The sequence below is a fragment of the Hoplias malabaricus genome, chromosome 12, assembly GCF_029633855.1.
Source record: "Hoplias malabaricus isolate fHopMal1 chromosome 12, fHopMal1.hap1, whole genome shotgun sequence".
Classification (NCBI taxonomy): domain Eukaryota; kingdom Metazoa; phylum Chordata; class Actinopteri; order Characiformes; family Erythrinidae; genus Hoplias; species Hoplias malabaricus.
Window position 1 is genome coordinate 19,569,188 of NC_089811.1, and position 14,967 is coordinate 19,584,154.

The 14,967-nt window shown below is 37.1% G+C and overlaps 1 protein-coding gene across 1 annotated transcript; it reads right to left on the reverse strand.

The window, feature by feature from the left end:
• Window positions 1–3,690: 3,690 nt before the first annotated feature.
• Window positions 3,691–14,931, reverse strand: dnajb11 (DnaJ heat shock protein family (Hsp40) member B11). Its single transcript, XM_066686650.1, has 10 exons — window positions 14,761–14,931; window positions 14,023–14,179; window positions 12,588–12,685; window positions 10,628–10,760; window positions 9,357–9,499; window positions 9,194–9,276; window positions 9,018–9,075; window positions 6,959–7,070; window positions 6,607–6,766; window positions 3,691–4,586 (listed from the first exon to the last, which is right to left on the reverse strand). The coding sequence occupies exons 1-10, from the start codon at window positions 14,832–14,834 to the stop codon at window positions 4,522–4,524; spliced, it is 1,083 nt and encodes a 360-aa protein (XP_066542747.1). The 5' UTR covers window positions 14,835–14,931; the 3' UTR covers window positions 3,691–4,521.
• Between the last annotated feature and the right edge of the window lie 36 nt (window positions 14,932–14,967).

Sequence of the window (14,967 nt, forward strand, 5' to 3'; positions counted from 1 at the left end):
ACATGTTGGAGTGCTCCCAGGTAGGTGCAGCAACAGAGTGTTTTTGAATCACTATGACCCAAGTGAAAAATAGCATTCCAATTATTTAATCACTTCATTTAGTGAGCATGTAACGAAACAATTTTACACACCAACAGCTCTCGATCATTAGCTCACCAAAATCCTACAGCCTCTTGGCTTGTATGGGGCTTATATAGCACCAAAAAGAAGTGATGTTATGTCACGTCTGGGTATTTTGGCTAGAAACATGTCCATAACAACCCCAAAACAAACACACTAGCTCCCCCCACTAAATGCAAATTATTATACATTTTATTTTCATGCAGGTTTTACTCTCTTCTCACTTATTATTTTAAGTTAAGTTGCAATAAACGTCTTTATCATTCACGTAATTAGGGTCTTTGTAACTCCCTATCAGCGGCGATTGCTCTGAGACTGCAAGGGAAGCTCAGCTTCCCCTAAAATGTAAAAAAAATAAGTGATCAAATATATACCATTGTGTGTACATGTCATTGAATAATCACTTGTAAATGAATAATCACGTGAATAATCACGCTTCTTATCACTGGTAAAGACGCGGCTTTCCTCTCAATCATTCCCGTAGTTTCACAGTGATTTAAACAGTGCGGACGCAGAGTTCAGTAGCGAAGCAGCGAAGTGCAGCGAAACGAGACGAGTCATTGGATAAATGCTGGGCTTTGTCCCGCCCGTCGGACGCTCAGCGTCTCTGGGGGTCTATGGGGCAGTCGCCTGGCCTCGGCTGGCCCGGACGCTCAGCTTCTGCCTGATGATTGGAGGATCTGTCTGAGGCTGAATCCCTTTTTGATTGACAGCGAAATGAGCGAATCAGCGATCCTTTGTTGTAAAGATCCGTGGGCGCACAGGCGGACACACTTCACATGGGCCAAGGCCGTTTAAGCAGCCTAGCTCTGCTGGCTATTGAGAGGACACTAGTCAAGTCCCTGGAAAAGACGCCTTGTTGGCACGACAGGGTCACAGATCATTTTCTTAAAATGGAACGGAGGGCAGAATTTATGTATAAATAAACCGAAACATTTTATGATGTAGGCCGAAATTGAGCTTCCCCTCCTTGAAAGACCAGCATCCGCCACTGCTCCCTATGTATCTTAAAAATATACATATTACCATAATCATTTGAACACAGCAGCTGTCCATCTCATTATGTACATTTCAGAGAACAATAGTTTATTTGAGACTACTTTGTTTGCTTACTTTTACTGGTGAAATGTTCCAAGTAAAATAAAAAATATATACATGGAGGAAGATTTTAAATCCCTTTAAATAATTTGGTAAATTCTGCTTCATTCAAGGCTGCAAAAATAGAACATACAAAATGATATAAGATATTAGGGACATTTTCTGGTTGTTGTAGCACTGTGCCAAACATGTGATAGTTTTTTTTTAATTGAACAGTGTAACTGGTTTAGGACTGTTTCAAATCCTATACCCTTGTTACTATTTACGTTTAACGTAATTAACGTAAGTGAAGGGCACTGTATAAGTTTCCTTGATTCCAACCCGCTTTCCTGTGCTGTTAGGAGTGTTTCCGCAGTGCTTCCGGTAAAATGTAAACAAATCCTGCACCTAGTCGTGGGCTTCAAGGGTTCTTTAGTTAGGAAACTGCTCACAGGTTTATGTACTTTCACAATAAACAAAATGACTGGTGATATGGATTGAGGCAGCAATGCAGGGCCAGCACATCTATTTGCTATATCGCTAAAAGATGACTTTATAAGAGTCCCTGGTGTCCTCGCTGAATTTGTCTCTGTGGAATCCTCTCACTTTGCTCGTCCTTCTCCAGTTTTAGTGCTTTACCTTTTGAACCAAGATAAAAGTTAATATTTTCACTGTGATTATACATGGGAAATGGCGCGTTGATTACGTCAAGGGCAAAAATCCCACGTGACAGACAAACATCAAATTTATTCTTATTTGTTTTAAGTTGAAAGACGAGTCTGTTTGAGTTTAAAGCGAGTTTCAATTGTGAATGCCTTCGAATAGCGTCCTTAATTTATCATTAAACTGTGGTTAGTTGCTGCCCTCTACTGGAGAATACAATCCCTCATAAGTGCACATTCAGTACCTTTAGTTAGGGAACATAAACATATTCTATAATATTTTTAGGTTTTAAAGTCACGTTGAGTTAATACACCACATTTCATCTCCAGGACTTATGTTCTTTTATTTCAAAGGGTTCTATAATGAAATCTTTAAAATATTCACCTCTCCTTATGGAGAGGAGACCGTAATGTACCTTTAGGTAACAAAACAGGAATTTAAACCACTCCTGAACTTTTAAAAGTACATTTACACTGTTTGTATCTTGAAAATAATGTACCATCATTACTGTACGTTTTTAGAGGTTCATTTTCTTCTAGTCATGTTTATATTATTTGCTGTAGAAAAAACCTTTGCGTCTCATTCTACAATGTTTTTTTTTTATTTGTTGTGTGTTTTCAGTGCAGATTTTGCAATAAAGGGTCCCATTGTCTTTGTCTAAAATCTCTTTTAGACATGTTCAGATCACACTGTGATACATTTTAAGGTGGGGAAAATGTGAATCATACCAGTGTCTTTGTCTCTGTCTGGCAAGAATGGCTCTCCTTTTACCTTGCTTGACCTATTAAATGTAGTTCAGTTCCCTTATGTAGCACATTTAAATGAGCAATCAGTCCCTTATACAACCAAAAAAGTAGCTAACAGTAGTAATGAAAGACTATTTATTTTTAATTTCCCCATATAAATGAAATTCCCATGAGATGAAGAATCTGCAACTGCTTTGTATGAATGAACAACTTTTTACTCCATAGAACAGGATTCTCACTCGGTTACTACATCTACAAGGTTACTACATCTACATCACTAGTTGTTAGGAAATAACATGGAAAAGCTCCATTTATGAAAACTACTGTCCTTTTAAAGAAAAACCCTTAGAGCTCTGTGCTTCACAGACAAACATTCTGTTCCAAATCTGGGTTGTGGTGGGTCTGAAGCCTACCCAGAATCTCTGGGCACAAGGCAGGTTCACATTGTAGACAGGGTGCCAGTCCATCACAGGGCACCACACACTCACCCACATGTGTACACTTTTGCACAGCCAGTCCACGTACTATCATGTTTTTGGATTGTGGGAACTCCCAAAGGAAACCTGTGCACACCTGGGGACAACACATCAAACCCCCAACAGTGACCCAGGATTAAACCAAGGACCCTAGGACCATGAAGCTGTGTGGTAGCAACAATACCTCCAGTGCCAGCTGCTGTCCTATTCAACATCCAACTGATTCTCATTGTAAATGGAGTGTTATACAGTATGTACACAAGCTGAGATTTGCCATGTACATATTGTACAGTGGTTAGGATTGTGCATTCAGATACACACTGTTATCAGTGAATAAATAAAAAATATAAAAATTTTCACAATATTCACCTTATATCTTGTGCAGTTTGTGAATGTAAAATCTACTTAGGGCTACAAAATGCATAAATATGACAAACAATGCACTTAAAATAACATTATTCATACAGAGGATAATGGCCTAATCACTGCATATCTGTGCAGTGTAATTAACATCATAAACTTAGCCTGAAGTGAACATGTGAACTATGAAACAGAACTGTATGCATTCAGTGAATGTTTTCAAAGAGGCCAGTTTGAAACACCATTAGAAAGTTTTAATTGAGGTCATAATTTGAAAATCACAAACTTTCACACACACTTTCATTCCATTGGGCACCTGGACAATTTTAGTGCACGAGTCCCTTTCTCACAGATGAAGTCATGCCAGCTTGTTCAAGCAGGTGACTGTACAGGTGACACAGAGATTCCAACATCAGAAGCGTCTCAGAAGGGGTGGTGATATCCGACATGTTAAAAATCCCCAGCTGAATCAGTCTAATCCCCACAACTATGTAAATTCTTCTTGAGGATAAGACCAAGTGTAAAAGTGGGAATAGAAAGGTAAGACAAAAAATGAGTTTCACAGAAAATAGAAAGCAAGGGGTAACAATTAGGTCTAAGCCTACAAATCATACATTCATGTAAACCATGAAAATTCCACCTTTAAGATGAACAGTACAGAGACAATATTTTTTCTGAGTGTCCTCTGATATTAAGCTTTAGCATCTCTAATTTCCCTCTGTTGTTGCAGTCCAGAACTTGGTAACAGTTGACCAACATAGAAAATCAATTAAGTGTTCACAGAAATTGTAATGCGCTAATCACACTCTGTAATCAGAAAGGCATTGAAAATCTTTTCTAAAAATGAAAAAAATAATTTAGACAAGAAATGCTTTTCATAAAATTGCTGAATTCAACACAAACAGGAAAAAAAAAGATCCAAATCAGAAATAAAAACCACACAGAGTCGACCTGAGTACAGTCTGAGAGAAAAAAATAACCGCCCGATGCTTGTTTCTCTGTGCGTGTCTGTGGGTGTCTTTGTGTGTGGTGTAAGGAACGGCAAAGTTGAATCAGTCCTGATTTTGCTGGCTGGTGTGTCAGTATCCTTGTAGTCCATTATAAACCTTCTGAAATGGAGTCTGCTTCAACAGCTGCCTTATACCTGCACACAGAAACAGAAAGAGACTGCATGAATGAATGAATGCATTGTAGCTACCACTAAACAGAAACAAGAAAATAAAGGATTTTAAAGCAACAAACATTATAGGATTGACTAGTGACTCGCTCACACACAAAAGCCCTGCCCTAAGCCATTCTTTTAATTACAAATGTTCATGATAATGTCAGTGTGAACAGGAGTGTAAATTACCACATGACCCAGTTACTTCTCATTTACAGTTTCTCTGAATTGATCAAACACTTTTCCTCTCTGCTCCTTTTCTCTAAACAGTAAACGCTAAACCCAAACTTCAAATTACATTCACTAAACCTTTGACTTGTTTTGCAAAAATCAAACTCAAAATAATAAATGCACCTTTGTATAAAACCAAACCAAACACTGCTGTCAGAGGACACACGAAGCCAGACAATGCATAAACACCACATAGCAGTCTTTAAACAACATTATAAAACCCTGCCCTCTTGCTTTTATGAAAAAGAGAGGATTCGGAATGCCTAACTTGTATCTACATTCATTTTCTTAGCTTCACTGTCCACAGGAGCACTTTGTAATTCTACAATTACAGGGTGTAGTTCCTCTGCATACATTCTTATCCCCATTTCACCCTGTTCTTCAATGGTCAGGACCCCCACAGGTCAGGTATGGTTTGGGTGGTGGTCATTCTCAGTGCACTGACGTGATGGTGGTGTGTTATTTTGTGTTGTGCTGGTAAAGGTGGATCAGACACAGCAGTGCTGCTAGAGTTTTTAAAGCTTGGACTGAAAATAACTGTGGGGAGCTGATAAAATGGAAAATTAATGTAAATAAAAGGTAGGTGTTCCCAATCCAGTGATCCTTTAGTGTATATCCATCCATTATCTGTAACCGCTTATCCAATTCAAGGTCACGGTGGGTCCAGAGCCTACCTGGAATAATTGGGTGCAAGGCTCAGTGTATATCAATAAATAAATTAATTTGCATTTACAGTATTTAATATCAACTGAAAATCCAGTCTTAGCAAGTTGTGCCCAAATGGTAATTTAAAGGCTTGTTTTATCCATATCTGCTTGCATAGCAGATCCCTTCAAAACGTATGCTATATTGTGTTCAATAATACACTGTTGCTGTATTTCACTGCATTAATCTGTTGGACCATTCAAGTACCAAACACAGAATACTGTACCTGCTTTCTTCTCTGTATGTCCTGATTATGAAGCCCACTGTGATTCTGCTTATAGGTTGCACACACTGCTTTGCATCAATCATGGCCATGCTAATCAATGATGTGTTCAGAGTTTTAACCTGTTGTGTGTTTAAGTTGTGGCTTGTGAATGTGTGTGTGCCATTTAGGATCAAAGTGCATTAACTTACAAAATGTGTACATGTCAGTGACAATGTGTTTAGAGTTTTGCAAAACGGCTGCATCAGACCTGAAACCTGTTTCCAACTAGGTGATTTTTGTTTAAAGTTTTGTGAAAAGAGTGATTTACTTGATAAATACATTTTGCTGGTTGACAATTTTACTCCAAGAATGAGGTTTAGTGTCCTAGCAGTTGAGAAAAACTAACATCAGTAAGATAAACCAACAGTGTTTTCCACATAATCTCAGAGTTCATGGCCTTCTGAACACTCAAAATCATTTCTCCTCAAATCTGACAAAGAAAAAGAAACCGATTCCAACTAAAGTTTCTTTTTTTTCCATTTTCCTGGCCATTTTCTATTTGGTTTATACATGAAACCTCACAAAACCACAGTGGCTTCTCTGTGGGTGATATTCTTCATACAAATGTGGTGTGAGTCACTTGTGAGAAAGGTGCAGTAAATACTCAGGGGTGCCCTTAAGAAGCTTTGTGGGAGAAAATGAAGAAAACTGGACACACTACAATCTCTCACACCTAAAAAAAGCACGTACAAACTAAGGCTGAGAGTGAGCAAGTGTAGGTAATGGGACGTGGTTAAATATGTACTTGTTTAATGATATCACAGAAAACTCTGTTTCCCACAATTTCTTGCTTTCCCATACCATCTTTCTGTTGGTCATCAAGCTGCTCCTTGGGGAAATCTACATCAAATGTGATTATTAGTGATCCACGGATATTGTTGTTGTCAAAGTTGGGAAGTCCTTCTCCTTTCTTCCAGATGCGGGCTCCAGGCTTGGTTATTTTATCTCTAACAATATGAACCTGCAAAATCAGGAGAGATAGAGAGAAAGAGATACAGATAGATTCAACTTTGTCATTGCTCAGTACATGTACAAGGCAAAGAAATGCAGTTAGAAATCTACAAGTGCAGCACAGCTTATGTTTTTGGCAACATCTAGCACCAGAACACTTGGAATAATAGTAAAGACTCTGAATTGTGATAGTGAAACTTGCCTTGTGACTGTCCAAATGTGTAATGTGCATTTCAAAACCAACCAGAGCTTCTACCAGAGTGATGGTGACGTTTGTGTATAGATCATCACCTCTGCGCTCAAAAATTGGATGCCTAGAATATAAAATAAACAGTCAATCAGTAAACAGCTATTTCTCTATGCAACATTTCCAAAAGAGGACAACAGAAAATCAACACCTTGTTGTAGCCAACAAATATCAATAATTTAAAAGAAATATATAATTCAATTAATAATTTTAAATATATATCTTACATATTGAACATTTGTGTACCCCTAAACCAGGGAAGTCCCATCCTGTCTAGGTTTGGTGTATTTATTCATGTACCAGCCATATTTCAGTGTGTGTGGCTGCTAAATTATTAAATCATTGTTTACATATTCACTGGCCCCTACTACTTTGTAATGATGCCTCAAGATGAAGTTTATTTAAAAAAAATGGTTTCCCAGTAATAATTATGATTTTGTCAGGGTTTGTTGTGCACTTATCTCATAAACACATTATTTCCAACACATCTGAAACAAGCGTCAGTATTGGTGCATGTGTTCTGTTGCTTTGGTGGAATGAAATCTTGCACCTTCACAGGGTTATTGCTCATAAACTGATCTAATATAAATGTCACAATACAAACATTTTTTCTAGAAATAATTTCTTTTTTTTTCACAGAAACATGAATAAATAAAGTGCTTCTCAATCTTTGAAGTCTATCATATATCTGTGGCTAAATGACTCATGTAAAGAACGTATGCCATATTATGTATGGGTAAACAAGTCAGAATATCACTATTATCATTTTAAAAATTATCACAATATTATTGTGAGCGATGCAATATGGCATGGCCCTAATGTTTATACAAATGGCAAGTTCACTTGGTTTACTCTTAAAGCTGTAAACAATCACTGTCAGAAATACAGAAAGAAAATTACACTTACTATGGATGCATTATATATAGTATTTATAGTAAGTGATATAACTTACTGATGTGACTTCTGACTGACAATTTGGCATGAATGGCTTTATCATACTTGATTCTTCACAAAAGTATCTGAACTAAGAGGTGATTCCATAATTTTTGCCAGAAGACATTAACACCTTTTACTTTATAGCAAATAAACATATCACAGCAATGATACAAAATGTAATTAACCTTCTGACTTTGTGAAAGATACCTCAAACAAATTCAGTTAAATTATTATAATAAATGGCATAATTATTTTCCAGATAAATCAGTAGAAACGTTTATGAAATTAATCAAATTTGAGGTAAAAATTATGTATTCAAACATCCTTTCAAATAACTAAGTAAATTATTTTTGCTCCTCTTCGGGCTTGAATTGTTTGATGCACAGACCTCACTAATGAAAAATATTCTAAATCTAACTGGTTCTAGCTTTCTTTAATAGATGCTGAAAGATCAAATTTGCAGTGTGGAGCATTGTCATGGACCATCAATTTTCAATCAAATTTATTAAAATTAATTTCTATTTTCAATGCATAATGCATTGAGATTTCTGTCTTAATGCTTAGACATCTTCCTTGGTCTTCCTGTATGTTTTACTTTTATAACTTTACCATTTTGTTTATACCTACATCAGGGCTGGCAACAACTGGTGTTGGATGTCCTTCCTGAAGGAGTTTTACAATTCCTTCCATACTTTTAACAGCTCTCTTGCTGGGGACTTATTTACATTAGCCAAGTCCAACAGATAGATATTGTTTATGCACACTCTTTCAACACCTGACTAATTTGCAATTTTAGACGTAGCCTGTATTTATTGTAGAAATTATCATTACAAAGAGATTCCAAAATATTTCTCTCAATAATGTGTCATTCCATAATTTTTAACATTTACTTGGTCAAAAAAGTCATTAATTAAAATTATTGAATTGTTTAATTTTAGGAAGTCAGATTTGTGATTTTGTGCCATATGTGTTTGCTTTGAGTAAATTGACAAATTTTTCGAATACAATTTCCTCTACATAGGTTACCCACATTCCAACTCACAATCTGTAATAGTTGCAACACTCCATCCTTACTTACTTTAACACTTTGATACGGAAGCGAAGATCTCCAGGTTCTCCGTCGATGTGCGGTTCACCTGAGTAAAGAAAAAAAAACGTAGCCTTTATTCTACACATCAATAACTCAAGTTATTTAAGTGTGAAACTTCACTACATATGAAAAGAAACATCAGTGTTTCTGTACAGTCACAATACCTTCACCAATGAAGGGATATTCCATCTCATCCCTCACTCCCTGCTCAATCTCCACCTCTAGTGTCCTCTCCTCATTTACAAGCCTGAAAAGATCATCAATGCTTTTTAATAGGCGTATTAAATCTCCTGAATATCACTGGCTTAAGGTGGAAGTAAGACTTACTTAATATTTGGACATTCGTCACAGACCATTTCCTGAGTCATCTGGAAGCGGCCTGGTCCGAGCTGTGTAGTTCTCATTTCCTGTCGGCAGTTACATTTTCTTTTGCCTGGAGCCTCTTTAGCAACTGGCTTGTTTCTAACAACCTTCATGAGAAAGGTAGACGATATATGAGGTAAATGGGGAGAGAGGGGAAGGAGGAGGGGAGGGGAGAAAAAAAAAACCCACATACAAAGCTGACATAGTCCCACCCACACCCACAGGACATAAATCAGTGCTTTTAATGTCTTCCCTACTGTAACATGAAGAAACATGTATATGTTTATGTACATAAAATAAATGAAGGCAATACTAATTTAAAAACTGTTACCCAATTATTAACTAAAAACCAACTGAAATGTTCCTTGAGAAAAACTTAGTAGAATTTGGCTTCAGAATTAATCAGCAATGACCAGATGGCAATTTGGTTAACAACAATGTTTATTTCAAATACTCAAACTCATCTCTGTGACAAGCGTGATTTTGCACACTTAATATTCTTATACTACCACATACATAATGAAAAAAATATTTGTAAGCACCCCTTATTTGTGCTTTCACGTATTTTAAGGTGCACCCACTGTGAAACAAATGTTTCAAAGATTATTTTCTCCATATCAAAGCATGATATTAAACATGACACTCTGCGGCAGCCACACATGAGCCTAAATTAAACATACGCAATATATAAGGTTTTGGGTTGTGAAGCAGTGGATTTTCTCCACAGTGGCATTCTCTGGAGTGATGAGCAACCTCACTAATGCTGTTATTGCTAGCTGCCATCAAAATATTACAGAAATATTCCAACTAACTAGTTAAATATTAAGCCAGCCAAGAAATGTAGAAGTTGTCATTTGAGCAAAAGGAAATACATTTGTTGCTAACACCATTTGTTTTAGTAAAATAAATTTGGATAAGTAGGTGTTAATAAACCTTGGGCCATGTTTTAATCAAAGCATATTTCATTTCCAAATAAAATATTTTGGAATACATAAGCTATATGGTACATAATTCATACAATAATATGGTATATTATTGTATAAATTATATAGTATGGTAATATTTGGTTTAAAAAGGAATAACAAGTTGAAAGTAGCCAGAAGGTATATTTGGCAAATAAAACAAAACCATATCAATAAGATACTGCATTTTGTAGTTAGACATACACATACATATATATAATTATAAATAAATAAATCACAACATGTCCAGTTATTATTTTAATTTAATCTGACCTCCACAAAATTTCCAGAATAAACCTCCTCCAGTGTAACTTCAAGATCCAGAATAATGTCATTTCCTCTGGGAATGTTCCGGTCTTGTTGCTGCCTGTTTCCACCGAACATAAACCCGAAGTCTCCAAAGAAGCTGCAACAATTATAAAAAGGCACATGTCAGGACAGTCATGTATACCGTGTACAAAGGCACTGGAAGTTTTAGCGTACACAATTTGGCAGTGGTATAACTTAATACTAAAATTATCATAAAGCAAATAAGAATAATAATAATAATATGAAATAAAACTATTTCAGAAGTGTATGTATAAAGTTATGTGGTAAAAAGGTAAATGTGTGGTAATGCACCAAACTATTAATATAACATCCTATTCTTTTAACATTGTTAATATATTTTTATAATTTGAAGCTATTAACAACCCACAGTTCACAACAGCTCTTTTCAGACTGCTGCTTTAACTCCATGGCCACCTTTCTTCAACTAAGGTTTCACATAGAGAGATTAATTGATGGCTCTTTTGACAAAAATATAACTATTTCCAGCTACTACATGGAAGCAGAGTAGCAACTCACTATAGGTGCAACAAAATCTGTAATATCAGTAACATCAGCACAAGAGGATACTTCAGATTAGCAACACTGACTGATTCTTCCAATCTGATGCACTATTATTATGCCCCAAGATTGATGTCACTATTATTATTATTATTATTATTATTATTATTAATGTAGCATAATGACACTTAATTGGTGATCATTTAAAATTCAATCTATAGTTTGGTCAGAGGAGGATGGGTCCCTCCCAAGTCTTGGTTCCTCCCAAGGTTTCTTCCTCCAGCCTCGAGGGAGTTTTTCCTTGCCACTGTCACCTTCGGCTTGCTCACTTTGGGCTTTGATTTAAATGTTCTGTTCTGAAATTATGTGAAGCTGCTTTGTGACAACGTCAGTTGTAAAAGGCGCTATATAAATAAATTTGATTTGATTCAGTAGAGTCCATGCTTATGTAAGAACAGTGGCTTAATCAATTAACATCTACCTAACAGAAGATCCAGTAAAAACAAACGCAATATCAATGACACTTAAAAGAATGTGTTCACCATAGTTTCATGTTCATTTCTGTTCATTTAATTACATTTAAAATTTTTCATTCATCTTCTGTAACTACTTGGTCCTAATCAGGGTCTTAATCTTCGACAGTTTCACCTAGCCAGTTGACCTATGAACGTGTGTTTTTTGACTGGAAACCATATGTAGCACTCAAGGAAAACACACCTTCTCCTCTCACTTAATGACCTGAGGCTAGGTTTAGGGATGGGTTCCAACTCTAGGATCTCGAGGCCCTAGAGCTTTGAGGCACAAACTGTACTTGCAGCACTACTCTGCCTCTCAAATCCAAATTTTTAAAGTAATATATACGCATGAAAAATAATGATTCTTCTTAAGCTTATATTGTTTATTTTTTGTTTTTGAAATGGATCCCATTAAAACATCTTGGGTCTTTTAGCAAATATTTATGTATTTATTTATATTTCTTTACATTGCATATCTTCTGTAATATTTTCATTATCTGTTCCCACAGTTTTCCACAGAAAAGGGACAACTCTAGCTATAATACATACTTGTTCATATTCAAGTATAAAACATTTATTAGAACAGTTACTTAATTGAGGGCTGTTTCGACCATGCTACAAATGGCTGACAGACAAAGCATAAGTGAGGAAATCATGAATGAATATCTGCAACATAATTCTGAAGATTTTTTTGTTTAGAAAAATCCTAAATGAAAACATGAATTGCTGTCTGGCTGACTAGCATACAGAAGTGTTCTGTATATTTATTATGGACACTCAATCCTTGGCTAAACCTGTAGGACTAAAAATATAAATTCCCCATTCTTGACCATCAGATTAAAAAAATAGAAAAAAAAATGAATCTTAATGGATGATATTTCAATGCTTACCTGGAGAATATATCACCATGTGAACTGTGATGGCCTTCCTTCAACCCTTCCTCTCCATAAGTGTCATATTGTTTCCTTTTCTCCTCATCCGAGAGCACCTGAGGTCAACAAAGATTGTTTTACTTAGTTGTTTTATACATACCATAGCTTGAGAATGTAGTTATTTCTCATTATATCAAGTTAGATCATTTAGAATAAAATCCTAGCTCTGGTGTAAATGTTTATATTCATTTTGTACATCCATATGGTGTAAAACAAAACCTGTCCTAAAACCAAATTTGATATTTTATTTAAATGTTATTTTTCTACATCACGTGTATAAATGTCAGGTGCGGTACATTGCATGAACATTTAACAATAAGTTGAAAAAAAAAGGAATGGTCCATAATTACTTTAAATAAATAAAATATATCATAAGGGCGGCACGGTGGCGCAGCAGGTAGTGTCGCAGTCACACAGCTCCAGGGGCCTGGAGGTTGTGGGTTCGATTCCCGCTCCGGGTCTGTGAGGAGTTGGTGTGTTCTCCCCGTGTCTGCGTGGGTTTCCTCCGGGTGCTCCGGTTTCCTCCCACAGTCCAAAAACACACGTTGCAAGGTGGATTGGCGACTCGAAAGTGTCCGTAGGTGTGAGTGAATGTGTGTGTGTCTGTGTTGCCCTGTGAAGGACTGGCGTCCCCTCCAGGGTGTATTCCCGCCTTGCGCCCGATGATTCCAGGTAGGCTCTGGACCCCCGCGACTCTAAATTGGATAAGCGGTTACAGATAATGGATGGAAATATATCATTTTGAAAACAAATGCTGTTTTGTGTGTATGTGCTTGCTTTATTGACAGAATACTGGATTCATTTGTCTTCAGTTACGCAGGGTGAAACTCAAATTGTTCCCTATCTCCTATGTAGTGCACTATGTCTATTGTGAAATGTTGCTTTCCACCAATAAACAGAGTCTATGTCCAGTGGAGAATTCTGCACACGTGCCTGAATCCCTAATAAGAGATTATGTACTATTTCTGGACGCAGGGGTCTCTGTTTGTAGGCATAAGTAGTGCGCTACATAGGGAATATCGAGCACCTTTAGCCTCAGCCTAGGGACCTTAAACAACTTCCGCTGAAGATCCACGTCGGTTTTTGTAGAACGCATAACGTGAACCAATCAAAGGAGGCCACACGTTTTTCTCCGCCAATCAGCATCATCCACTGTTTCCCCAACAACGGAAAGAAGCCTGTCATATAAACCGATGAGTATTTTATGTGCAGCGACACAAAATGCACCACTCTGCCCCAGATTCTGTTGCGGAACATTTACACTTTATTCAGTTTAATTATATGAAGAATGTAGTGAAAATACTGCGATTAAGCTTAGAATGCCATGTACATCAATATTAACTGCATAGCTTTTATACACATATTTAGGTCATATTCCAGAAAGAGCACACACCTCGTAAGCTGCTCCCAGATCTGCAAACTTGTCCTGGGCATTAGGGTCATCGGGGTTTCGGTCAGGATGAAGTTGTAGGGCCAACTTTCTGTAGGCTTTCTTTATGTCTTTGACAGAAGCTGATCTACTGACCCCAAGGATCTTATAGAAATCCCTCCTGAAATGAGAGGAAACTGTTTTCACGCTGTGCTCAGTGAAAATCACTGCACAGGAGTAACATTAGGACAAATGTAGTTCTCCATACCGGTTTAACAAGTCTTGAAACCATGAGTTAATAAGCATTGGAGGTAGCATTTAGCAGTGCTTTGTAGTTACATTAGCATACACCCTCATTTACAAATGAAAAGCAGTCAGCAAATAGACATACGTTAATCTTTAGATTTATATCATCATCATATCATTTACAAAAACACACACAGTATGCAACTGTAGTGATCTAACATTTTTAAAAGTAACGTGCCATGCCTTTGACACTGAAATCTAAATCCAACAGCACTGAAGACAGGCCAAAGACAAGTCAACCGTTTATTTAATGGTTTAAGGCTAAAGGCGTATATTCGCACGTGTGTTTATTAGAATCTGCTAAACTCTGTGTAAAAACTCCTTCTCGCAAGACTCGGGTATATTACACGCGTAAAGTCAGTGGAGAGGCGCAGACCAATCACAGAGGAACATGTGGAACAGCTCTGATACTCGCTGCACTCGCACAAACACTGAGGAAAACTCTGCTCCACTCACCCCGCCAGCACCGCCGCGATTACACAAAACAGCACACAGCACACACTCCACAGCCTCATCGCTCTCGCCGACATTCAGCTCGCTTTCTCTCAGAACTGAGCAAAACACACACCGGCTTTCTGTGTGCTATCTGTAGTGACCCCTTCCTGTTCTATCCATGGACACGCCTCCAATCGTCTCAAAGGTTTTGACAGGGATAAAAGCCCC

Excerpts from the sequence above, each read along its gene's own strand:
- dnajb11 (XM_066686650.1), bottom strand. The coding sequence starts at position 14,834 with ATGTCGGCGAGAGCGATGAGGCTGTGGAGTGTGTGCTGTGTGCTGTTT. Across the intron at positions 9,500-10,627 it reads ATTCTGGAAATTTTGTGGAG|GTTGTTAGAAACAAGCCAGT; the intron begins GTCAGATTAAAT and ends TTTCTCATGAAG. Across the intron at positions 9,277-9,356 it reads GACGAATGTCCAAATATTAA|GCTTGTAAATGAGGAGAGGA; the intron begins GTAAGTCTTACT and ends TGATCTTTTCAG.